The sequence below is a fragment of the Papio anubis genome, chromosome 2 (genome assembly GCF_008728515.1).
Source record: "Papio anubis isolate 15944 chromosome 2, Panubis1.0, whole genome shotgun sequence".
Taxonomy (NCBI): Eukaryota; Metazoa; Chordata; class Mammalia; order Primates; family Cercopithecidae; genus Papio; species Papio anubis.
In genome coordinates this window covers 94,892,247-94,918,882 of record NC_044977.1, presented here as the reverse complement: position 1 = coordinate 94,918,882, position 26,636 = coordinate 94,892,247, and the positions used below count along the sequence as shown (strand labels likewise).

The following is a 26,636-nucleotide window of genomic DNA, read 5'->3' as shown; positions in this document are numbered from 1 at the left end:
AGCTAATCAGATGTTAGTTTCTTGTTTATCCTTCCGGATAATTTTTATGCTAATACAGGTATGTGCCCTTCTCTTCCTCCTTTTTTTAGACAGTGATAATATTCTATGCATATTTTTCTGTACCTTGGTTCCTTTTTTTCTTAATATGTCTTGCAAATCTTTTCATAAAGATCCTTCTTTCATACACAGAAACACACATACTGTCTCTCACTCTGACTCTCACTTTTAAAAATAACTGGATGTTGTTCCTTAGTGGGAATTACGAAAGGAAACAAGGATAGCCTGTGCCTCTGACCAGTAATCTCATAAAGTATTGAGGAGTCATGTCATTGCTGATTTGGCTGTATAATTTTGGCCGCTTCTGGTGATATGGTAACAAAAACAGTGATACTTTGCATATACCTCCGAATGTTATATGTGAGAAATATGTGAGATAGAAAGGATGTTAGGAAATACTTGGCACGGTTAAAAATCCATTGATTTCTTTCCGATAATTTGGTAATTTGGGTCAGGGACTAGCTTGAAAGTTGCATTTGCTTAGCAAGCTTTTCCTTGTAAAAATAGATTATGTAAATACATTTTTAAAGGAATGCTTCAAATATTTGAAACAACTAAATAGCATCAAGAATCCACTTTGCTTTTTGAACTAGGTTTTGTGAGCATATTTATGGAATTACAGAGGATCACATACAGTTTTTGTGTTTTCATTTTCATAATTAAAATCAGTATAAGCATCTGCTGGAGACTATTTGCATTGTTATAACAAAATATTTTAAAATGGCCTATATTCACCAGGTGTGGTGGCTCACACCTGTAATTTCAGCACTTTGGGAGGGCGAGGTGGGCGGATCACCTGAGGTTGGGAGTTCGAGACCAGCCTGACCAACATGTAGAAACCCCATCTCTACTAAAAATACAAAAATTAGTGGGGCATGCTAGCGCATGCCTGTAATCCCAGCTACTTGAGAGACTGAGGCAGGAGAATTTCTTGAACCCGGGAGGCAGAGGTTGTGGTGAGCCGAGTTCGTGCCATTGCACTCCAGCCTGGGCAACAAGAGTGAAACTCCATCTCAAAAAATAAATAAATAAAAATAAAATGGCCTGTATTTACGTTGAGTATTGTGTTGTTACTAAGTATAATTACCTAAATTGATAGTGTTACCTTTCAAACTAGTATTTTTCAAATTAGGATCTATGGACATTTTCTCAGGGATCCTTGAGAATTTTTTTTTTTTCTTTAAAAGATGTCTGAAGTTTGAGAAACACTATTTTAGAGGAATTTTGCATGTAGGAACAATCAGTGTATTTAAGAGCAACCAACTTCATCTGTTTATTAATAGGTTTTTATACTCCTCTTTAAGCCTGTTTAAAGTAAGCGAGCTTCTGTTAGTTTTCTGATCATGTATAATGAGTTTGTTTGAATTGTATTTTCATAATGACTTTTCCACTAATTTGAACTGACTTAGTTCTCTCCAAGTTAACCTAAATTAGTGGGTTTCTGAAGTGTTTCTTTACGTAATCAGTATAGTTAATTCTTAATTTTTTTTCTACTTAGGAATTGATTCTGAAGGCCATGCAGCTAACTTTGTAGAAACAGAACAAATTGTGCACTACAATGGGAGCAAAGCTTCATTTGTACAGGCAAGTTGTTAGTCTGTTAGGCAGTCAGTGAGTTGGCCTTTTCTGCTTGGATTATAATTTTCTGTCGTGTTGAAATTTCCCTCTTTTGCCTTCCCCTCTGTTCTTATGTAATATTTTTATCTACAGAAAAAGTTCACCCAAAAAAGGAAAGTCCATTAATCTGGCACTAACCTACTGACATTTCCTGCCCTTAAATTAAATCCCTGGAGGAGAGGGTAGGCTAGGAGGTGCAAGGAGAGTTATGGAAATGGAGCCATCTGTCTGTTGAACCATTTACATGTATTCAGGGCAGTGATGATAGGACAAGCTGATGGCTTATGATTGACTTTACCTGCCACTGTGAGATGTCTCTTCTCTTGCCTTATGGAGTTGTGGACCACTTGCTGCTCCAGAGCGTTAGTGTCCAAATATATTCATATGTTGGTAAACATATCCATTTGAAAATGAATAAAGCAATTTTCTAATTTTTTCATAATGCCACATTATATAACAGATGTAACCTGTTAATTTTTACTCATAGATAAATGTAGAATTTCGGGGAAATAAAGAACTATCTACTACACAAATGCTGTGTATATAAAACTAGAAGGAGAAAAAGTTCTAAATGTTTTTTCATAAAATATGAACTTTAAGAGAGATACACGTGGATTTTTAAAATAGTTGGTAGGTTGTATTACTTTTTTCCCTGCATGTTCATTAATTTATATACCGCTGACAATAAGTAAGGTGAGAAAAACAAATATGTTTGTGTTTCTTTTCACATTTCTCTCTTTTCTTTTAGACTCGAGGATCAATACCTGTTTTCTGGTCTCAAAGACCAAACCTCAAGTACAAACCACTGCCACAGATCAGCAAAGCAGCAAATCACGTGTGTATGCCTTTTTTGTTGGCTAAAAATAGAAGCTTAATAGCATTATAATTTGCATGTAAAGAATGTAAATCAGCATTCAACATCTTTGAGGCTCTTCTTGGTTCTAGCACATAGTAAACCCCTAAACCAAAAGTTGTGTAGGTGGCATGTTAGAAATATAGAAAAACAAACTATGACTGAATGGCGTGGCAAGTAAGGATTTAAGAGATCTCAGTAAGATTTGTAAATTTATGCTTTTTAGAGTACTTAATATATTCCTCTGAGGTTGTACTCAGAATTAAAGTGGCAGTGTTGCAGCTCAGAGTAAAAGCTTATGATTACTAGATGACATTTAGAATATCTAGAAGACATAGTTCACATCCTGACATCATTCTTTTGAATATAGAAATAAGACATTTAAGGAGGTCCTTTTAAAATATTATAAATATTTAAATTATATTTATAAATTACATAATGTACTCCAGTAAAATATGTAACTCTTTTCCCTCTAGATGGATGGTTTCCAAAGGCATTTTGATTCCCAAGTAATTATTTATGGAAAACAAGTTATAATCAATCTGGTATGTTTCTTATGTTTCTTGGGGTGGGGGCAGGGGAAACCTTAACTTTTTCTTGACAGAAAATTTACTATTTTAACCATTTTTAAGTGTACAGTTCAGTGGCATTAAGTAGTTCATAATGTGCAACCATCATCACTGTTCATTTCCACAACATTTCATCATACCAGACAGAAACTCTATCCATTAAATAATTAACTTCCTATTACCTCCCTCCCCACAGCCCCTGGTAATTCTATTTTACTTTCTCTCTCTCTGAATTTGTCTATTCTGAGTACCCCCATGTAAGTGGAATAATACAATATTTGTCTTTTTTACTGTTTTTAAGGTTCATCCATCTTGTAGCATGTATAGAATTTCATTCTTTTTTTAAGACCGAAGAATATTCCATTTTGTGTGTGTGTGTGTGTGTGTATGTGTGTGTATAAACATTGGTGGTGTGCAAGGATCTGTTTGATTGAGTCCCCGTTTTCAGTTCTTTTAGGCTTTTACCTAGAAGTAGAATTGCTGGATCATATGGTGATTCTATGTTTGACTCTTTGAGGAACCACCATACTGTTTGCCATAGCGGCTGCACCATTTTGTATTCCCACCAGCAATACACCAGAGTTCCAGTTTCTTCATATCCTTGCTGACAATTGTTGTTTTCTGTTTTGTTTTGTTTTTTTTGTGTGTGTGTGTGTATGAGTTTTTAATTATAGCCATCCTGATGGGTGTGGAGTGGTGTCTCGTGGTATTGAGTTGATTTACGTTTCTCTAATGATTTGTGTGATTTTGAGCATCTTTTCATGTGCTGATTGGCCATTTGTGTATCTTCTTTGGAGAAATGCCTGCGTAAATCCTTTGGCTCTTTTTTAATCAGGTCGTTTTTGTTTCAGTTGTAGTCATTCTTAATGAAGTCTGGATATTTATCTCTTAGCAGACAGGTGCTTTACAAATATTTTCTCCCACTCTTTAGGTTGATTTTTTACTGTCTTGACAATGTCCTTGGGATACAAATTGTTAAGTCCAGCTTATCTAGTTTTTCTTTTGTTGCCTCTGCTCTTGGTGTCAAATTCAAGAAATTGTCACCAAATCCAATAACATAAAGTTACCCCTATATTTTCTTCTTAAGAGTCTTTATGGTTTTAGATCTTACAGGCCTTTGGTCTGTTTTGAGTTAATGTTTTTTTGTGTATGTGTGTCTGTGTATTACTTCTTATCACTGCACATGAGTTAATTTTTTGTATATAGTGTAGGGGTAAGGGTCCAACTTCATTCTTTTGCATATGGATATCTAGTTTTCCCAGCACCATTTATAAAAGACTGTTCTTTTCCTTTAAATAGTCTGTCACCCTAATAAAACATCAGTTGAACACATATGTAAGGTCTTATCTTGACACTCTGTTCTAGTCCATTGGTCTCTGTGTCTGTCCTTAGGACAGGATAACACTATTTTGGTTGCTACAGCTTTGTGTAATAAGTTTTAAAATCAGGAAATGTGATAATTCCAACTTCCTTCTCCTTTTTCAAGATAATTTTGGCTACTTGAGATCCCTTGAGATTGCTTATGAATTTTAGGCTTGGTTTTTCTGTTTCTGCAAACAATGGCATTGAGATTTTAGTAGCAATTGCATTGAATTGACAGATTGATCACTTTGAATGGTACTGTTGTCTTAGTAATATTGTTTGTCAGTCCAGCAATGCAGATGTCTTTTCATTTATTTATATTTTAAAAAATTTCTTTCAGCAATATTTTGCAGTTTTCAGTGTACATGCATTTCACGTCCTTGTTTAAATTTATTTTTGAGTATTTATGCCTGAATGGTGCTTGTTTGTTTGTTTGTTTTGCTATTGTAAATGAAATTGTTTTTGTAGTTTCCTTTTTGGATATTTCATTGTTAGTATAGAGAAATGCAACTGATTATTGTGTCTTGATTTTTGTATGCTGCAACTTTGTTGAATTTATAATCTCCAATAGCTATTTTGCAGAATTTTTAGGATTTTCTGTATGTAAAATCATGTCACCTGTGAACAGAGATAATTTTATGCTTCCTTTCCAATTTGGATGCCTTTTATTTTTTTTTCTTGCCTAATTGCTGTCGCTAGAACTACTAATACTATGTTGAACAGAAATTGTGAAAGCAAGTATCCTTGCCTTATTCCTTTTCTTAGGAGAAAAGCTTTTGGTCTTTCATCATTAAATATGATATTAGCTGTGGGTTTTTCACATAATGGCCTTTATGTTGAGGAACTTTTCTTCTTTTTCTAAGTTATCCAGTTGAATGTTTTTATCAAGAAGGAGTTGTTGAATTTTGTCAGATACTTTTCTGTATCAATCGAGATGCTTGTTTTTTTTCCTTCATTCTGTGAATGTGGTGTATTATACTGATTGATTTTCGTATATTGAACCAGCCTTACATTGTGGGAATAAATCCCTTTGGTCATGGTATATACTTTTTCAATGTGCTGCAGAATTTGGTGTGCTAGTGTTTGGTTGGGGATTTTTACATTAATATTCATAAAGGATATTGGCCTGTAGTTTTCTTTTCTTGTAATATCTTGGTCTAGTTTTGATATCAGGATAATCTTATCTTTACAGAATAAGTTAGAAAGTGTTCTCTCTTCTTCATCTTTTTGGTAGAGTTTGAGGAAGACTGGTGTTAATTCTTTAAATTTTGGTAGAATTCACTGGTGAGTTCACTAGTAAAGCCATCTAGTCCAGGTTTTTCTTTGTTAGGAGACTTTTTTTTCTGTTTGTTTTCATTACTGATTCAATCTCCTTACTATGTATTGGTCTCTTTAGATTTTCTGTTTTTTTCATGATTCAGTTTTGGCAGATTATGTGTCTAGGAATTTGCCAATCTGGGTTATCCTACTTGTTGGCACACAGTTGTTCATAGTATTCTCTTAAATCCTTTTTATTTCTCAGAAATTGGTAGTAATGTCCATTGTCACTCCTGATTTTAGTAATTTGAGTCTTTTGTTTCGTTTTGGTCATTCCAGCTAAGAGTTTGTGAATTTTATTGATCTTTTCAAAGTTCAACTTTTAGTTTTATTGACTTTATTGTTTTTATATTTTCTATTTTATTTATCTCTAATTCTTATTATTTCCTCTGGTAGCTTTGGGTTTAGTTTGATCTTCTTTTTCTTGTTCCTTAAAGTGTAAAATTAGGTTATTGCTTTGAGGTTTTCTTTTTTAATGTATGCATTTACAGCGAGAAATTTTCCTCAGCACTGTTTTTGCTTTATTTCATACATTTGGTATATTGTATTTTTGTTTTCATTTGTCTCAGGTATTTTCTGATTTCTCTTCCTGGGATTTTGTCTTTGAACCAGTGGTTCAGTATGTTGTTGGTTTTTCACGTTTGTGAAATTTCTAGTTTTCCTTCTATTCTTGATTTTTAGCTTTCTGTTGTGATCAGAATATATACTTAATGTGATTTGAATTTTTAAAAATGTGTTAAAACTTGTTTTGTGGCCTAGAGTATAGTTTGTCTTAGAGAATATTTCATGTGTACTTGTAAAAAATGTGTATTCTGCTGTTATTGGGTAGAGTAATATGTATGTGTCTGTTGGGTCTGATTGGCTTATGATAGTGTTTAATTTCTCTATTCTGTATTTGCTTTTTCGTCTCTGTTTAATTGTTCTATTGTTGAAAGTAGGGTATTGAAGTTTCCTTTTTTTTTTTTGGAGACAGTCTCTGTTGCCCAGGCTAGAGTACAGTGGCGCGATCTCGGCTCACGGCAAGTTCCACCTCCCGGATTCACGCCATTCTCCTGCCTCAGCCTTCTGAGTAACTGGGACTATAGGCACCCGCCACCACGCCCAGCTAATTTTTTGTATTTTCAGTAGACACAGGGCTTCACTATTTAGCCAGGATGGTCTCAATCTCCTGACCTCGTGATCTGCCCGCCTCGGCCTCCCAGAGTGCTGGGATTACAGGCGTGAGCCACCGCACCCAGCCCCTACTATTGTTATGTAATTTTCTGTGTCTCCCTTCAGTTCTGTCAGTGTGCTTAGTTACATCTTCAGGCTGTCATGGTTTGTTGCATATGTGTTTATAATTGTATCTTCTTGGAAAATTGACCATTTAATCAGTAAACAATGTTCTTTTTTTGTCTTTTGTAACAATATTTCACTTAGAGTGTATCTTGTCTGATACTAGTGTAGTTATTCCAGCTCTTTTTTGATTACTATTTGCACAAAATATGTTTTTTCATCCTTTCTCTTTCAACCTGTATGTGTCTTTAGGTAGGTCTAAAATGAATCTCTCAGAGACAGCATGTAGTTAGATCATATTTTTTTTCCATTTTGCCGGTCTACTTATTTTTATTGGAGAGTTAATCCATTTACATTTAAAGTAATTACTGATAAGGATTTACTTCTGCTCTTTTGTTATTTGTTTTCTGTGTGTCTTTTAGCTTTTCGTTCCTCATTTCCTCCATTACTGTCTCTTACTGTGCTTAGTTGATTTTTTTTGGTAGTGATATATTTTGATTACTTTCTCATTTTCATTTGTGTATATTCTATAGCTGTTTTCTTTGTGGTTACCATGAGGATTACATATAATATCCTAATGTTATAAGTATCTAATTTGAATTGATACCAGAAGCATACAGAAGCTGTACTCCTGTAAAGCCTTCTTGCTTCCTTTTTATGTTAACATTTCAAATTGCATCTTTATATATTGTGTTTCAGTAACATAATTATTTTTATGCAATTGGCTCTTATTTGTGTATGTATGTATTTATTTTTTAGAGAACAGGTCTTGCTCTGTTGCCTAGGCTTGCATGCAGTGGCACGATCGTAGCTCTGTGTAATCTTGAACTCCTGGGCTGAAGGAATCCTCATACTTCAGCTTCCTCAGCAGCTAGGACTACAGGCGCATGCCACCATGCTTGGCTAATTTTTTTGTGTTTTTATAGAGATGGGGGTCTCACTATATTGCCCAGGCTGGTCTTGAACTCCTGACCTCAAGCCATCCTCTTGCCTCAGCCTACCAGAGCGCTAGGATTACAGATGTGAGCCACCATTCTGGACTGCATTTGACTTTTAAATCCTGTAGAAATAAGAAGTGAAGTTACAGACCAGGATTTCAATAATACTGGCTTTTATATTTGCCCTTGTCTTTACCTTTTTGGATTTTTTTTTTTTTTTTTTTTTTTTGAGATGGAGTCTCATTCTGTCACCCAGGCTGGAGTACAGTGGCACAATCTTGGCTCACTGCAACCTCTGCCTCAGGGGTTCAAGCGATTCTCCTGCCTCAGCCTCCCGAGTAGCTGGATTACAGGTGTGTGCCACCACACCCAGCTAATTTTTTTTATTTTTGGTAGAGACGAGGTTTCACCATGTTGGCCAGGCTGGTCTCAAACTCCTGACCTCATCTGCCCGCCTCAGCCTCCCAAAGTGCTGGGATTATAGGCGTGAGCTTCTACGTCCAGCCTGTTGGAAATTTTTATATCTCTCTATGGCTGCAAGTTACTGTGTAGCGTACTTTCATTTCAACCTGAAGGACTCCCTTTAGCATTTCTTATAGATTGGGTTTAATGATAATAAACTACCTCAGGTTTTGTTTATCTATGAATGTCTTAATTTTTCCTTCATTTTTAACGGACGTTTTACCAGATACAGAATTCTTGGTTGACAGTTTTTCTTCTTCCAGCATTTAAAATATATGATCCCACTGTCTTCCAGCCTCCAAGATTTCTGATGAGAAATTGGCGGATAATCCCGTTGAGAATCTCTTGTGTGTGATGAGTCTCCTCTCTCTTGCTGCTTTTCAGGATTCTGTTTTTGTCTTTCAACTATGTGATTATAATGTTTTTGGTGTGGGTCTCCTTAGAGTTCAGAGCTTTGGTTTGTAGATTCATATGTTTCATCACATTTGGGAAGGTTTTGGCTATTTTTTTTTTCTTCAAATCTTTCTCCTCCTTTCTCTCTCTCTTCCTGGAATTCCCATAGTGCTAAATATTTTATTTCACTTTTTGTGCTCTTTTGCTGCAGAATTATTTTTTGGCTTCTTATAATAATTTTTCTGTCTTTGTTGATATCCTCATTTTGTTTGTGTATTGTTTTCCTGATTTCTTTTAGTTCTTTGTCTGTGTTTCCCCTTAGCTCTTTGTTTTTAAGACAATTGCTTTAAAGTATTTGTCTAATTAGTCTAGTAAGTCTAGTCTAATAAGTCTAGTCTTTATCTAATAAGCCAAGTCCTGTCTTGGCTTCCACAGAAACAATTTCTGTCAATTTCTTATGTTCCATCGAGTGAGCCATTTTTTTCTGTTTATTTGTGTACCTGTGATTTTTTTTTTAATTGTATGTTTGATTATTATGATATCATTAACTCTGGAAGTCAGAGTCTCCTTTTCCCCTAGGGTTTGCTGGGAGTTTTTTGTTTTATTTGATTGTTAAAGACTCTGCTAATCCTTTTTTTTTTTCTTGAGACTTTTCGGAACTATTTTTGCCAAAACTGTTTCTTATTGTGTATGTTCACTGAGGTCTGTTCCTTTTGCTTATGTTCAGCTGTTTTGACAAGTTTCATTGAATTCCAAGAACTGAAATAGACAGACAAAAAAGGAAAGCAAAAATGAGAGAACAACCCTGTCCCCCATTCTTTGCAGACTTGTTGTATGCTGGGACAGTCCTTTACTGATTAGCCAGGCTTGCTGTGAGCCTAGGGATCAGTCTATGGTGAAGGTTTAAGGTCTTCTCAGGACTCTTCTGAGCATGCATCTTGCCTGGTTGTGTGGGTGGCCTTCAAAACTCCTTCATGTACATGGCTGCTTTTGAAAGTCCTAATTTCCCAAAGAATATCACCCAGCTTCTTCTCCAGTCTTTAAATGGTCTATTATATGTTTCCATACAGGATATTTTGCCTCAGGCATCCATTGATTTATATTCCTCTTGTAGCTTTTACAAGCAGTAGTCACCACTTTTACTGCTGGTGTTCAGAGATATGTGGGACAGAGACCAGTTAGTCCTTCATGTTAGAACAGAGGTCCACAATTATTTGCAGATAAGGTCTGGTCTGCCTCCTCTAGTTTGATGAGAAGAACTAAGAACCAGGTTATTCCCATGTAAGACTAAGATTGTCACCACTCTGGGGAGGGGCTGGGTCAAGGACAAGTTAAATGCCACGAAACTTTCCCACCATTTTGAAAGTGACTTTTTCTTTATTGGGTGCTTGGGTAGGTTACTATAAAACCTTTGATCTTTTTTTAGAGCTCCTACAAAGTTGGCTCAGACAGCTTCTGGGATTTTTTTATGTTTCTGTGGGAGAATGAGAGCTTAGAGCTTCCTACTTTGTCCTTTTTCTGATGTCACTCTCTCCTTTGAAATTAACTGAAAACTATGGTGTTTCAAATTTTTTACAGATTAACCAGAAGGGCTCAGAGAAGCCACTTGAGCAGACATTTGCAACAATGGTGTCTTCTTTGGGAAGTGGAATGATGAGGTACCTCACTAGAAATCTGTTGCAGGTCTTTTCACATGAGATGTGCACTTACATATGTGCATGATTACATAGAGCTCACTAGACATATATTTCAGCTTGCATTTTTTTCAATAGATCAGAGCATGATATTTTGTTGGCTTGAAATTTCTGTAGCATTAAATTATGTTGCAGAATAACTTCTTTTCAGTCGAGTTTTGAGTTTAGTCTCTGATTCAAATTCCCTCATTGAGGCTTTGTGCCCCAGAGAGTTTCCATAGGTCATACTTGGCCACTAGAATTGTCTTGAGGACTTTGGACTAAGGCCTCTTTGCAGGGCATACCTGATTGCTGTACTTGAGCTTACTTCACTAAGCATTTGTTGTGTTTCTCCTCTACTCCTTGCTGAGGGCCCCCAGAAGAACATGTGAGGATAGACATATGCATGTATTTTGTATTTTCATGTATATATATATATATATATATCTGCTCATATCATATATATATATATTTTCCTCTGATAGGTGTGAGCATGAGAAGGGGTGTGTGTGTGCATGTAGTATATGTATAGTGATAAACCCAGAGTGAAGGAGATTCTAGTGTTCCCAAGAAATATGTATGCACTGATATAAAGGGGAAAATCAGCTTATGAAGGTATTATTAATAGAAGGAAAATGAATGATCTCTGGTCGGTTTCTGAATATCTTTTCTTTTGGTAGATACATTGCCTTTGACTTCCATAAGGAATGTAAAAATATGAGATGGGATCGACTAAGTATTTTATTGGATCAGGTAGCAGAAATGCAAGATGAATTAAGGTAAGCTATATTATTTCCTTAAGGAGGCAGAGAGAAGAGGTATATATATCAGTCATATTTTATTATGCATCATCCAGCAGACTTATAAATATAGTTCACTGGATTGTCATTGCTTATCTATACTGTTTTATTATTTTTAATTTCTTTACTGGAAAGATGAGACTTGGTGACTTCAAAATATTTTTAAATTCTTAAAAATGACCCAAGGCCAGGTATCTTCATATATTTATAAATTATCTACCACACATTTACAAATTTTTATATAATTGAACTTGGTTTACTAATATCTTATATTGTTGTTTCCACTAGACATTCTATCACTAGTATTTTGTTGTTACCTGTACAGTGTCTGTAATGATAGGGTTTAATGGCTTTTCTGTATTGTTTTGTCATAACGTAGTTCTAAAGAAGTGCTTTTCTTCACCCTGAGCACCTGGTTTATTTCCTTTCCTCTTTCTATCATGAAAGATTGTGGTGCCATGAATCATTATACATATTTTACATCTGTTAAATTTTTTTATTTCTTTAAAAAATTCTTCAGAGTAGGATTGATGGATCAAAAGTCTGAATGTCTTTGCAGTACTATATTATCATACTGGTGCAGGTTTACCATACTCGGTGCGCGTCAGTCCTTACTGATTTAAAAGCCAGAAGTAGGAATCTGTAAACCATACTATCATTTTCTTCTGCCTATGTGTGATAGTTGTAAACCTGCCAACCCAAATGCACTTTTTAATTTGTTACACAATAATATAGTAAAACCTCTTTGATAGATATTTGCTCAGTTCTCAAAAATGTCTTTTTATATACATTAGGTAATCAACTACAGTTATTTAAATCTGCTTTTTTTCTGTGAGGTTTTGTCACGAACACAGAAGGGAAATTGACCTACTGTTGTTGGGCCATTAGAGAAAACATTGGCTGGGCCCGGCATGTTGTTGGAGGAGGTGGTTCCTTGGGTTCACCCATTAACTGCTGCCATGCAGGAGTGTAAGAAAGAAGGAGGGTTGACTCCAGAGTTTGTGTTCGTTGCCATTCACCGTGGTCCACAGGGAGAGCAGAGCTTTCACTGGTGACTCTCAGATGATCTCTTGAGACTTTTTTCTAGGGGTTTTTGGGGTAGTGGAAAGAATCTGGGCTTTGGAGTCCAACACACCTTGATTTGAATTTAAGTTTTTCTCTTAGTAGTAATATGACCCAGGGCCACTTAGTTACTATCTTCAGACTTCGGTTTCTTCATTTGTAAAGTAGAGATGATAACTTACTGTATAGTTTAAGCAATAATATTTATAACATATCTGGGATTTTATAAGTATTAATGGGGTACAAACACACATATACACCCTTGCACACATATGTATGTACACCAACTCTAAACGAACCTTACCAATTCTGCATGATCCATATGTAGATTTTTCATCCTAACACATTCTTCCAGGCTCTTGTTCCTGAGGTCATGATTTGTATTTAGCCCTTGATGAATCTGTTGCATTTTCTTCCTCCTCTTGGATTTTGGAAAATAATTTCAGTAGTTAATATTATCCAGTATTCATTGTATGCTGTGTTCCATACACTGTGCTAAGTACTTTATGTGCATTATGTGTTGTCTCATTCAAACCTTAGAGAAGCCTAATGGTGGTGCTGCTGTTACCTCCATTTTGTGGATGAATAAGCTGACTATTTAAAGTTCTACAGTTAGTAAGTTGCATATGATGCTAAAGTTAGCAAACAGATTGTTTGCTTCCTGAATCCATATTCTTAACCAGCACACTGTGTGTTGTCAGATTTTTGAATTCATAGAATTATCAAGGAGCTTGTTAAAGAAAACATGGGAACTGGTAACTGTGGTTGGTTGCAGTACAGAGATTTGGGTGTTTAAGGGGAGAAAGGGAAACTGATTTTTCAAATAATACCCAATTATACTTTATAAATCTTGTACTGTTTGCATGTATCACCCATTTAAGAATTTTTTTTTTTTTTGGCCGGGGGCTGTGGCTCTCGCCTGTAATCCCAGCGCTTTGGGAACCCAAGGCAGACGGATCACCTGAGGTCAGGAGTTCAAGACCAGCCTGGCCAACATGGTGAAACCCCATCTGTACTAAAAATACAAAAATTAGCCAGGCATGGTGGTGGGTGCCTGTAATCACATCTACTCAGGAGGCCGAGGCAGGAGAATCACTTGAACCTAGAAGGCAGAGGTTGGAGTGAGCTGAGATCACGCCACTGTGCTCCAGTCTGGGCAACAGAGGGAGATTCCATCTCAAAAAAAAAAAAAGAATTTTTGAAAGTATTAAAAAAATTTTTTTTTTTTTAAATTTAGATACAGAATATTGCTCTGTCACCCAGGCTGGAGTGCAGTGGTGTGATCATAGTTCACTGTAGCCTTTAACCCTTGGGCTCAAGTGATCCTCCCACTTTAGCCTTCTGACTGTATACAGGTATGCACCACCATGCCTGGCCAAGTTTTTGTTGTTTTAGAGGCAGGGACTCGTTATGTTGCCCAGGCTGGTCTTGAACTCCTAAGCTAAAGTAATCCTTCCACCTCAGCGTCCCAAGTAGCTGGGATTACAGGCATGCGCCACCACGCCCAGCTAAAAGTATTTTTAATGCAAAATGTTCAGTCCTTGCCTCAGAGATTCTGATTCAGTTGATCTCAAGGCCAGGAATCTTTTTTCACAAGCAACCCAGAGGATTCTAAAGATAGTATATGAATCATAAAACCCTGATATCCAGGGATATAGTTGGAATAATAATGTTAGAGGAAACCCTCATCTGGCTTTGGGAAACATGATCGATTTGCACAACCACCTTTTTAATACTCTTAACTCTACTTTTCACGTCTTTGGGGTGAGATGATCTCTAATCTTCAGCCATATTTTGGATGGGGGACTGTTTTGCCTCAGCCATTTAGACTTATTTTTGGTCTAGGATAATCACATATGCCTGACTACACATTCCTATCTGACCTTTTAATTTACAGTTTTCAATAACGTCACTGAAATGAGACCCATGTTGTAAGAGTTAAGTCCTTAGTAAATCTGACCTCTTTGGTATGAGAGTGTTTATACAAATATGTTTTAGTTATTTTCTAGTGGACTCTGCTGGCCAGGTGGTGGCAAACCAGGAAGGCGTGTTCCGAAGCAATTGCATGGATTGTCTAGATAGAACCAATGTGATCCAGAGTTTGTTAGCTCGTCGTTCACTTCAGGCCCAACTTCAGGTGCGAATGCTTTTTTTTTTTTTTTAATTGAAAAACAACACAGCAGAAAATTAAACATCATCTTCAAAACCCAGTAACATAAAATATTCACATTGCCCCCACCCTAACCCAGCTCTTTTTATTTTTGTGTCTTGCCCATGGATGTCACATTTTCCATAACTATGGTCAGTCTATGTATGCACAGTTTTCACTTTTGCCATTTTCCCTTAGCATTTATGTAATCACAGTTTCTGATGGTTGTATTGTTGTGCTGTAATTTACTAAGCCATTCAGATTGCTACATTTTTAGTTTATAAATAACACTGTAGAGAATGCATCTGTATATGTTATTATTAACTGGAATTATTTCCTTCATGGTAATTCCTAGAAGTAGAATTACTGGGTTAAAGAGAATACATATATTATTTTCCAAGAGGGTCATTCCAGTTTACACTGACACCAGCAATGAATAAGTAAATCCATTTCATTGAACTTTTTCCAGCATTTGATATTTTAATTTTAATTTTTTTTGTTTTTCCTTGAGACGGGGTCTGGCTCTGTTGCCCAGGCTGGAGTGCAGTGGCGCAATCTCGGCTTGCTGCAACCGCTGCCTCCTGGGTTCAAACCATCATACCTACTCAGCCTCCCACAAAGCTGGGGCTACAGGCGTGTGTCACCACGCCTGGCTAATTTTTGTATTTTTTGTAGAGACAGAGTTTCACCATGTTGCCTAAGTTGGTCTCAAAGCCCTGGGCTCAAGCCGTCTACCTGCCTCAGCTCCCAAAGTGCTGGGATTATAGGCTTGAGCCACTGTGTCTAGCCTCTTTTTTTTCTATTTCATTAGTACAAAAGTAGCACCTCAAGATTGTTTCTATTTATCTTTCTCTTATTACTAGCAAGGGATATTGACTCCAAAGTAAAAAGTTTCTGACACAGCTTTGCTTTATCACTAGACTATGCTGATGAGAAAAATAGTTTTTTTCTTCTGTGTATATTTGGAATGAAAAAGACGTAGAGCCCCAATTTCTAAATCACATTGGCATTTGTTGTGAGGGGCAGACAAAATGCATACCACATGGTTTCCTGTTCAGGGAATTAGTAAGCATTCAACTTTATTTCGACAATTGTATGATACCGAGAAAGAAATTATGGAGGTAAAATACCCCCTTCAGAATGAATGCTTCGTGAATCTTAAAGTCGCACCTGCTAGAGGAGTGCTGTCCCTGTTGGAATAGTCTGTAGTTTGTATTGTGCTATGTCCTTGTCTGTTGGAAGGTCTTCTGAGTGTATTTTTTAATAGAAACAATATTAGGAATGGTTTGGTTCCATGGCTGATTAACCAAAACTTACTTGACTAGGTTCTGCAATCCATATTTTACAATTTTACATGCTATATGTAGTATTATGAAACTTAACCAACCTTCAGAGAGTGGGGGCAGGAGCCTCGCCAGCAGCTTTGCCTGCTAGTGTAGGGGCTATCTACTTGTGCCTCTCCACGTCCGCCAGTGAAGGCAGAGTTCTTACCCAGCTAAAGGTCACCAAGGTGGCTCCTGTGCTGTGTCTGAGGGTGGGAATAACTCCTTCTGAGGTGGAGATGAGGTGTCATCTGAGGTAAGCAATGAAGATAGTGGTTCTCAGAGGTGATGGTCTGAGACAATGTGGGGACCCCTCATCTGTGGTTCGTGGTCTCCAAAGCGGAGTCCATAGAAGGGATTCAGGGGGCCCAGCAACCCCGGGATATTCTTTGTGAAGGTCTGTGTGTGTGTGTGTATTTTTGGGGAGGTAGATTAGGTGGCATTCATCAGATTCTCAAAGGTCCCTGGGACAGAGGGTAAGGTTGGGGTGACTCAGGGGTGAAGAAGTTGAAGGATGATGCATATGAGGGGATCTCAAGGGGGTAGAAGCAGTGGAAGATTAGGGGTGAGAGGGAGGAAGTAGCAGCTGGAATCCTACAGCTGCTTTCACTCTCCCTCCTGACACACTCTCTGAATATAGTCCTGCTGCTGTCCTTCAAGGGAGTGCGGGAGCTGCAAGGCAAAGGTGCCCTCAGGAGAGGCTTTGCAGTCTGCCCTGGGCAGGAGACGGCTGCTGCAAGCTGGGGCTCCCTGTAGACAACAGACACTTCTGGCCTGCATCCAGCAACCAGGAACCATGAGATACAATTTGGGGACTGCTTTTTCTTCCTAAATCATGTCTGCTAAAATCTATTACACATAAATCTGGGTGTGGTTTTTATTCCAGAGACTAGGAGTTTTGCATGTGGGACAAAAGCTTGAAGAACAAGATGAATTTGAGAAGATTTACAAAAATGGTAGGTCATTTCTTTAATATAGAAAAGTTGCTCAAATTTTGAAATAAATTAATATTCTGGATTTAGAACTTTGTCATCTTAATCGTTATCAGCTGTATTCACTTTTTTCTACAGCCTGGGCTGACAACGCAAATGCCTGTGCCAAGCAATATGCGGGAACTGGTGCCTTGAAGACTGACTTTACCAGGCAAGCCGTGCTTTTAAAATAGCGTTCCACATCAGTAGTTCACAGTCCTGGAGCTTTTAAAAATCACCTGGGCAGCTCTCAGACAACAGCAGCAACAGCAGCAAATCTCCAGCGTCTGGGCTTCACTTGAGACCTGTGGAGTCAGGATTTCTGGGAGATGAGGCCCAGGTTCTGGTGTGTTCTTAGCCACCCTGGGAGATTCTGATACTTGGGGAGGGGTGAGAGCCACCGCTCCACAGTGCTTCTCAGACCTTACTGTGTACCTGAAGCACCAGTCTTGAGATGTGCCTCTAAAAAGCACCCAGGTGATGCTGATGCTGCTTTCAAAGATCACACTGAGTAATGAGGAATTAGAACATTTTGAATGTATTATGCATGCGGTGGCTCTTTTTCTGCTGTGTGGATTCCCTGGGAGCAGAATAAGATTTCTAGTCTCTGCTTTGCTGTGTCCTACCACTTAACCTGGGCTATGTATTTCTCTTCATATTTCTTGTCTTTGCAACTGGAATTAGTGTGTTTCTTTGTGCCTCCTTTGGTAATATTTTAGAAAGAAAATAGGTATTTCTTGGACCTACAAGTGATTTCTTTTGTGAAGTATCTATATCTTCAGCGATAGTTTTTAAAATCTGTCACTCATTTCTATACCTTATGCTTATTGACCATAAAACAGTGTGAGAATTCAGGTACAAACCTGTAACTTAAAATTTAACCTCTTTAACCAGAACTGGAAAGAGAACTCATTTGGGACTTATAATGGATGGCTGGAACTCAATGATACGATATTATAAGAACAACTTTTCCGATGGATTTAGACAAGTAAGTTTGTATTTGATGCTTTCCTGGCATTAGGCGGTTGTCTCTTTGCATCGTTCATCACTAATGTTATCTCACACTGAGTTTGGTGAGTTACTAATTTCTTCCTTTCTGTTCTAGGATTCCATAGACTTATTTCTTGGAAACTATTCAGTGGATGAATTAGAATCTCATAGTCCTTTAAGTGTTCCAAGGGATTGGAAATTCCTGGCTGTAAGAAACCATTTTGTATTTTTCAAGTTTTTAAAAGCATTGTGTCTGAAGGTATAGATGGTTTCAGTCTTCTTAATTTAAAACGTTATATGTTGTTTATATTTCATTACATGAAATATAAATACTTAAGTTTTCCAAAGAGGTCAGGCTGAGGAGTACAGTAACTGTGGAGCATTTGTTTTCTTTTCCTCAGTGTGTCTCACACATGCTTTTCGTGTGATGTCACATAAGCAAAGGGAAAGTGGAAGGTTTCTCATTTCAGGAAAACTTCAGTTCTTTTACATTGAGGGAATTGCCAGAGACAAACTTGTTACATGGAAGGCAAGGTTTATTTTTGATGCTTCTCTCCTTTTTGACTTCTCCGTTCACCAGACTCTGCAAGAGCCTCTTTGGATTTTCTTTCCAGTGGATCAAGTGCCCTGGAATGGAAGGGAGACCTAGTGTTCTAGGTTCTCATCTGGGCATCCTCCTTCCATTTAGCACTCTTTGGCTTGGAGCAAAAGCATGCTTCTTCCGATCTTACCACTTTCCCCATCTAAAGTCTAGGGCAGTTGTGATTGAACCCATAAATAATAATGTTTTGTTGACAAAAGATACTGTGTGTATTAGTTGACAGATGAGGTTTTTTCTTTTCCCAAGCAATGCATGCACAACTGATTTTGCAGCCATTGGTTAGCATTCTTAAATGATTATCTCTTTCTGTTGTCTTTTCCAGTTGCCTATTATCATGGTTGTTGCCTTTTCAATGTGCATTATCTGTTTGCTGATGGCTGGTAAGTCAGCTCCACACATTCTTCCATTTGTTTCTTAGTTAAAATGTTGACCTTTCTTTTACAACATCTTAAGTTTTTGAGTTCACTGAACACTTGATGTTTCCCTATTAAATTTAATGGGTAAAGTGGAGTAGATGAAATTAGTCATTAGATGTGACAGGAAGAAAAATAACATACCTAGTAGTTTGATGGGTTTTTTTTAAACCTCAGATTTCAAAAACATGTTTTTCTTATTACTGTGAACCAATAAGTATCTGAGACAGGTCTCAGTTCAGAGGCTTAAGTTACCAAGGTTGAGAACCTGCCCAGGAAAAAGAGACACAAGCTACGGTAGGATCAGTATCTTGTGCTTTTTCCAAAGAGGGTTTTGAGGACTTCAGTATTAAATGGTGAAACGGTGTACAGGAGGGGAAGGAGGAATGGAAACAAAAGGGGAGGGTAGGTAGTGAGATAAATGGTCACATTCTTGTGAGGCTTTGATTAGCACTCACTGAATCCACATTACATGTGAAAGGAGAGGGTAGAGGAACAGTCAATTATGCATTCATCGCCCGCTCAGTAAATCTGTGTTTTATGTAAGACAAAGTAAAGGTAGAGTAGAGGGAGAAGTCAAATCTGCATTTGTTTTGGGGTGGGTGGAGGAATGATTTTCTAGTCTTTGTCCCTTACCTGTGAAAATAAACTGTTAATTTACAATGTCAGGGTGAGGGAGATTCGACAGGACTGTCTTTTAGGGTAAAGATTTTGGGGCCCACATGGAATTTGCTTGTGACAGTTTGTGAGGGTGGCCATCTGGGAGGATATGTGGCCAACTATCTTTGCAGCTGTCTACTTAGGAACAAAAGGAGGGTAGTTTTGTGAGACTCAGTTCCCAAGTTTAACTTTTCTCTTTGGCATAGTAAATTTGGAGTCCTGAGATTTTATTTTCCTTTCACATTACCAAAGTATTACATAGTAATTACAGAAAACACACGTAGGCAGAAAAGGAGAAAATATTATTTATCATCATACTGTTATGCCCAGACCGTTTATTCCCCAAAGAAGACCACCAGAGTCCAGAGTCAAAGCTAAGCAGCAAGGATCTTTATTACAGGTTCTAACCTGGAACTCTCCCTCGCTCGCGAAACGAGACGGGCAGGAGAGCTCCCCCACTGAGCTCCGAGCAGTGTTATATAGTCTAAGAAAAGTGGGCATAGAGTTATTATACAAATCAGATATATGATTGGCTAGTGTTTGAACAAGGCGATTTGGCTAACTATGATTGGTTCCCGCCATTTCTGATATTTCGGTTCAACCTTTGAGGCGGGAGAGCAGGTTTATGGCAGCAAGAGTTTTATCTTACTTAAACACGTCTTGTGACCTTGCCTCAGAACTTACAAAATCTCTGGTATGTGCAAAACAAAATCTCTGGTACGTGCAGAAAAACAGGTACTCACAGAACTTACGAAATCTCTGGTATGTGCAAAGATTAGAGAGCAGAACAAAAGGGTGTAGCAGGGTGGGGTCGGGTACACATCTATCTTTGTGTTCTTTCAATACCTTTGAGAGAGAAGCTCACCACTCTTAACATTTTGATGTTTTAATATTTATAAGTGTCTCTGATTTTTTTCAGAGGTGAGATACATATTTTCATTATCTGCTTTTTTTCACTGAGCAGTATGTTTTCCCATGTTCTTAATTGCTAATGGCTGCAAAGTATTCCATTTATAGAATGTATAGTCTAACCAACTCAAATAAATGTTAATGGATTAAGATATTACTTATCATTAAATTTTAATAGGTTGAGAGTAAAATTGCCTAAGAACCTGAGTGGACAAGGTCTTTACTGGTTTTCTTTTTTCTCCTAATATTTTGCTATGTTACTGAGTTAATAAAGCATTTAAGATTAAAGTGTGAAGAATGTATTCTTTATTCTCTTTTGAGTAATGTCCTGTATTTTGGAGGTTTAAGTCTGAGACTTGGTGTATTGTACCTTGGAGGTGCAATCCTAGTCACTCTGAAAGAAAAGGCACCTTCCAGCCTTCATCCTCTTCTTGCCTGTCTGAATTCCACCATCCTCAGGGCACCATTCATACGCTTCCCTCTCACAGAGTGTCTCTCCCACACGGAAGTCTTCACCTTCTATCTGAATTTCCACAGCACTCCTGGTCCTCTCTCCCAGCACTTTCCTCTTTTAACCTCCTTAATACATAGGGAGTTATTTTTCAGAGGTAGTATACCTCTTTGGTGTACCTGACATACCCAGTGTGTATTTGTTTTTGGATGGTAATGATTTGCATACTTGTTTGTCTTTTTCACTGGATCAGCAACTTTTTGAGGGTCTGTGTCTTACTCATTGCTTTGTCCAGGATATAGTAAACCCTCAGTAAATGTTTGCTAAATTAAGGACTCTTACTCCACCACCACCACTAATTCTGTCACCTTTTTGATAGGGAGGCTCAGTTACCTGTTCGTCTCGGTATTCCTCTCAGTGCTCAGCCCTGTAGACAGTTGTGATGTAGTTTTGACTAAATGCTGAAATGTTGAGTAGGGGGAAAGAGCCATCTTACTAGTATTATAGTTAGCAAAATTTTTCTGTAAAGAGCAGGTAGTAAATATTTTTGCCTTTATGGATGGTGTGTGGTCTCTGCTGCATATTCTTTGTTTTTGTGTTTATAACCATTTAAAAATGTAAAAACCATTCTTACCTTACAATACAAAAACAGGTTGAGACATAGGCATTGCCCGGGACGTGACTGCGGGTTTTGGGGCAGGAAGGAAGAGGCAGCATGTGCAGGTTCTTCAGCGGCCAGCCCTGCTCTCATTTCCTCTCTAGATCCTCTGCCTTCTTTCCTGAAAACATACCCAGTGGATGCCATTTTTGGGGAGCCACTGTACTGTTAAATTAGTTAATTTTGTTGTTCTGACTATACCCACATTTACCTAAAGAACCTCTGGAGAGGCAGGAAAGTCAAGACCAAGGGCTCTGCCTGAATAAAATGGATGATTCCTTTAGGGTGTGTCCAGCAGAGTGGCCAATAAGGAACTGCCCTTTTTTTGTCCAAGAAGAATTTTAAAACTCAGAGCCATGAAAATTAGCAGTTATGCAAATTCGAGTATATTTTGCATAAAAAGAGATTGGATGCTGTGGATAGTAACATCTCATGTCAGTTAATTGTTATAACGAACTTTGTGACATTTGGGTGTGGCGATATCTGATTTCTAGCTCCTGCTGTGGTTTTCAAAGAGAATAGAAAACAAATGTAGCATGATCTCTGAGGGCTTGTTAGGAAAGAGTCTGGAGACTGGTTTCTTCCCTGGTGTGCTCTCTCACTGGCCGTTATTCCCTGTATGTGTTCCTCCGTCTGCAGATGAGGCCAGTACTGTTGCAGAGAGAGAAGCTATTCTCTAGGTTCCGCTATTCAAGGAGTAAAACAAAGTAGATCTTTGCCCATTGGCCTGCTGCTAACCTTTATGAACTTCGGACTTTGGAAAATGCGTATCAGCAGAGTTGGGCTAAATATGTCATTCAAATATGTTATTGGCTGGGTGCTGTGGTGTGTGCCTATAGTCCCAGCTACTCAGGAGGCTGAAACGGGAGGATCAGTTGAGCCCAGGAGTTCTGGTCTGTAGTGTGCTATGCTGATCGGATGTCCGCACTAAGTTCAGCATCAATATGGTGACCTCTTTGAGCAGGAGATCACCAGGTTGCCTAAGGAATGGTGAACCAGTACAGGTCGGAAACAGCAAGACAAAACTTTCGTGCTGATCAGTAGTGGAATCGTGCTTGTGAATAGCCACTGCACTGTAGCCTGGGCAACACAGCAAGACCCCATCTCTAAAGCAAATGTTACTGACTTTTGTTTTATATATTTATGTATGTGCAAAAAATACCCTACAAAATATATATAACTTCAGAAAAGTTTTGGATAACTTATGTTTGGTATTCATAACTTATGAATATTAAAATTTTTTGTGCAGGTATTTTGATAATAGCTCATATCTGTTACAGAACTATAAATTAAACAATAGTTTTTTGTATTATTAAAATATACTAAAAGTGATTATTATTTGTATAATATATGAAATCGTTTAGTCCAGTGGTTCTCAAAGTGTAGCCTCTTGATCGGTAGCATCAGCATCACCTGGGAACTAGGAACTTGCTGGAATGCAGATTCTTGGGGCTCAACAGTTGATGCTTTATCAAGCCCTGCAGAAGATTCTGGTACTAGCCAGGGTTTGAGAACCACCGGTTTAAACCTTAATTAAGAGGTTCTTATATTTTTGCTGTGAATGTGCTAGTAAACTTTAATGTTGCCAAAATGTGCTAAACAGCTGAAAACTGGGTCTGATATCAACAAATGCCTTATTTAGCTTTTTGTTTCTTAATATCAACAGGTGACACTTGGACAGAAACACTGGCCTATGTGCTCTTCTGGGGAGTTGCAAGCATTGGAACATTTTTTATCATTCTTTACAATGGCAAAGATTTTGTTGATGCTCCCAGACTGGTCCAGAAGGAAAAGATAGACTGAATTTGTATTTGTGGAAAGCGGCTTGGCTTGGAAGATTCCATTGTGCAGAACTGGAGTCTTTACTGACCCGCTTTCCACATCAGCCCAAGGTCTTTTTAATGCCTTTATCCAAAAGCACATCTTGTGCTCCGTGCAGGATGATGACAGAATTGATCTGATGTTACTGCCTTGATGGTCTCTTTGCTATTGGGACAGTTAGATTTATAATTTGAAGCTATTCTGTAATTAAAATATAACCTGAATTCAGCTTGCAGAATGGAAGCTGAATCTGTTCATTGGATTCTATTGATTGTCAGTTTAATCAGCTGTTGCAGAATAAGTAATATATTTTAAAAACCTAGCTCCTTTCATTATTTAAAACAGTAAAATTATTTTTGTAGCTCAGTTTCATTATTGTCCTTGTAGAAGCAGTCACTGTTAGCAGGCATACTTTTCCACACATCTTTGGACTTTTCTTAAAAGTTCAGTAATAAGCTAACTGTGTTTATAAAATGTAAGTCTCTTACAGACATCAAGTAGTTTGATGAGACAGTCTGTGACTTCATGATAGGAAAGAGGAGGGGATGTGGTCTGGGGTTCTTTTAAAGTCTCTGGTGGGCTGCCTCATGACTTTAATCAGCTTGAGCTGCCAGTGCACCAGCAGTTTAGATGTGATGAGAGAATTCAGATATACTTTATCTTTTTAAAAAAGTGTAAATAAAATCAAAGAATGTAAAGTCTATCTCTTATGCTAGAGGTCCAAAGCCACCTCTGTTTTAAAGATTGCCCCAGTGTGGAAGATGCCCATGACTGGTCAGCTACTTCCTCCTGTACATTTTGGTTTCTTTGAGGGTCAGTCATTGAGACATGCAGGCCTCTGAGAGGGTCTTGTTCTAGATTTCATATTGCACTTGGGGGGCAACAGCTGCTTTTCCACGCATGGTACTCTTGATGCTTCTCACTCTGTCAAGGATTTTGTTGGCTGTCAATAAATGTGTCTAAAACTTAGTGCTTCCAGGTAGTTACAGTTCTCCAAATCAAGGACCAACTTAAACATTAATTTATGTGCAAAAACAAACCTGAAAAATATGCTTCGGAAACTGTGCATAGTTCTAATTGTAAGTCAGATTGTATATTCAAATTGTAATTAAGAGATTTAAATATTAGAACAGTATGTAAGGTAGTATAATTACCACTATTTTAAAACAATTCAGTTAAACACTGCTACAGTATTTCAGTGTTGTGCTTGAAAATATGTACAGTTTTTTTCCAATATTAATACCTTATGTTGTCCTTAAATATTTCTAAAAGCGCCTTTATTTCAGCATTACCTTTTTTTCATCATTATCTTTTGTAAAACATTGATACAAGTTGTTACTTTTAGAAACTCTAAAGGAAATAATAGCTGGAAAACCCTTTGTAGCTTAAAATCAGTCATTAAACTCACAATAGGGTAAGTAAATATAGCCACCTGTTAACATGTAAATAAGCATAATGTGTTCCAAAGATGGAATATTGAAACTTAGTTCATGTCTGCTGTAAAATATTATTTAAATGCTGCTGGGCATTTCACTTAAAGAACTTAATGTCAACAACTACAACAAAGACCAAATCTGAGCTGCTAATGTGGCTGCTTTGTAGGGAATGGACTAATCAGTGTGTTAGATCTTAAGGTATCAGTATTTCAGAATCCTGCGACGATTTTATTTCTAAATTCATGTACTGTATGTCCATAAGTGAAAATAAAATGTCATATTCTTTTCTAACTACTGTTGGTATCATCCATGTACTTTGAAAGTGATGTTTTTCTTTTTGATCTTAGAATATTAAAAATCATGCAGAGTGATACGGTTTGGCTCTGTGTCCCCACCCACCCAAATCTCATCTTAAATTGTACCTGGTGGGAAGTAGTTGGATCATGGGGGATGGTTTCCCCCATGCCATTCTCATCAGTTCTCACGAGGTCTGATGGTTTAAAAGTGTTTGGCATTTACCCCCTCGCTCGCTCGCTCTCCTGCCACCATGTAAGACGTGCTTTGCTTCCCCTTCACCTTCTGCCATGATGGTAAGTTTTGTGAGGCCTCCCCAGCCATGCAGAACTGTGAGTCAAACCTCTTTTCTTTATATGTTACCCAGTCTCAGGTAGTTCTTTACAGCAGTGTGAAAACAAACTAATACACAAAGCAATGCATGATCATCATAGAAAAATTCGAGTAAGCAAGCAAATCAGTAGCTTCTGCAATCTTGCTTTCCAGTTACGATCACTTAAGAAATTTTGTGTCTCCTTATAGTTATTTTTTTTAGTTACAGAGAAACCCAGGGAAATACTTAAGTGTAATGTCTATAAAAAGGTGTCCCCCACCTTCAAATTGTAATTTGTTTTTCAAAATGCTATGAATCCCAGCTGATGTGGGAAAATATTGCTTGTTAGAAAATGACACCTCCACAGGAAGGTGTCAGCATGAGGGAAATAGTGATGTGAACACATTGGTACCTAGTGATGGCAGCAGTGGGCTGTCTGAAGTGGCTGCTGCCATTGTGCCGGCCTTGGCAGGGAGATGTGAGTGGTGATGGCAGGAGGGGCTGCAGGGGCAGCAGTAATGATGGTGAGACCCCTGTGCCTCATGTTCCCTGTGCCCTGTGTCCCTGCGGCAGCCGACTGCACCGCCCCCACCCCTGTATGGCTGAGTGGGTCCTGCCTCCAGGCCCGGAGCCACCACTGCTCTGGACCCTGATCCATGTTTCCACCACTGTTGCTTGCTGTTGCCGGGATGGCGTGGGGAGGAGGTGGACAGTCCCCGGAGCCTGCCGCAGGGATCCCCCTGGAACCTGTCCTCCTGGGGGCTGCCGCAGTGGGGCCAGGCTGAGTTGCCTGCCGATGGGGGAGCAGCGTAGTTGTGTATGAAGGCGCAGGCAGAGAGGGGTCACAGGCGGAGCTGGGCCTGGGGTGGTGCCACGCTTGCACATGAGGCACGGGGACCACGCCTGGGGCGCGGAGCTGGGGCTGTCCTTTGGGGGCCTGGAGTGGGAAGTGGGAGTGGTGCTCACTTTGGGGACCCAGCCAGTGGCATGGCCACTGCACCCTCCCTGCTGACTGGTGCCGGATTCCTGCGCCTTGGGAGGAGGCTCTGCGCAGGGCTTCCCAGGGCCGGATCCCCAGGGTCTGCCCCACAGCGGGGTGACCTCTGAGCCTGATGCTCCCTAGAACCAGGCCCAGGGCCTGCAGGCTGCTCCTGGAGGCACCCCTGCTGGGCAGGGCTGTGAGCCAGGCAAGGGGGAGCACCAGGCCACCTCTGAGCACTGGGACCACGGGAAGAACTTGTGGTGACGTCCCCCCTGCTTCAGATGCCAG

The 26,636-nt window shown here is 38.6% G+C and overlaps 1 protein-coding gene across 1 annotated transcript in view; it reads left to right on the top strand.

Annotated features, from left to right (window-relative positions):
• SACM1L (SAC1 like phosphatidylinositide phosphatase) overlaps window positions 1-25,050 on the top strand; it is a 55,551-nt gene extending 30,501 nt beyond the window's left edge. The window contains exons 9-20 of the mRNA XM_031663412.1: window positions 1,556-1,641; window positions 2,423-2,509; window positions 3,004-3,072; window positions 10,422-10,501; window positions 11,197-11,295; window positions 14,377-14,515; window positions 16,736-16,805; window positions 16,920-16,992; window positions 17,715-17,808; window positions 17,926-18,018; window positions 18,734-18,791; window positions 23,169-25,050. Coding sequence (XP_031519272.1) covers window positions 1,556-1,641; window positions 2,423-2,509; window positions 3,004-3,072; window positions 10,422-10,501; window positions 11,197-11,295; window positions 14,377-14,515; window positions 16,736-16,805; window positions 16,920-16,992; window positions 17,715-17,808; window positions 17,926-18,018; window positions 18,734-18,791; window positions 23,169-23,305 — 1,085 coding nt within the window. The 3' untranslated portion in view covers window positions 23,306-25,050. The remainder of the gene's footprint in view (window positions 1-1,555; window positions 1,642-2,422; window positions 2,510-3,003; window positions 3,073-10,421; window positions 10,502-11,196; window positions 11,296-14,376; window positions 14,516-16,735; window positions 16,806-16,919; window positions 16,993-17,714; window positions 17,809-17,925; window positions 18,019-18,733; window positions 18,792-23,168) is intronic.
• Window positions 25,051-26,636: the final 1,586 nt, after the last annotated feature.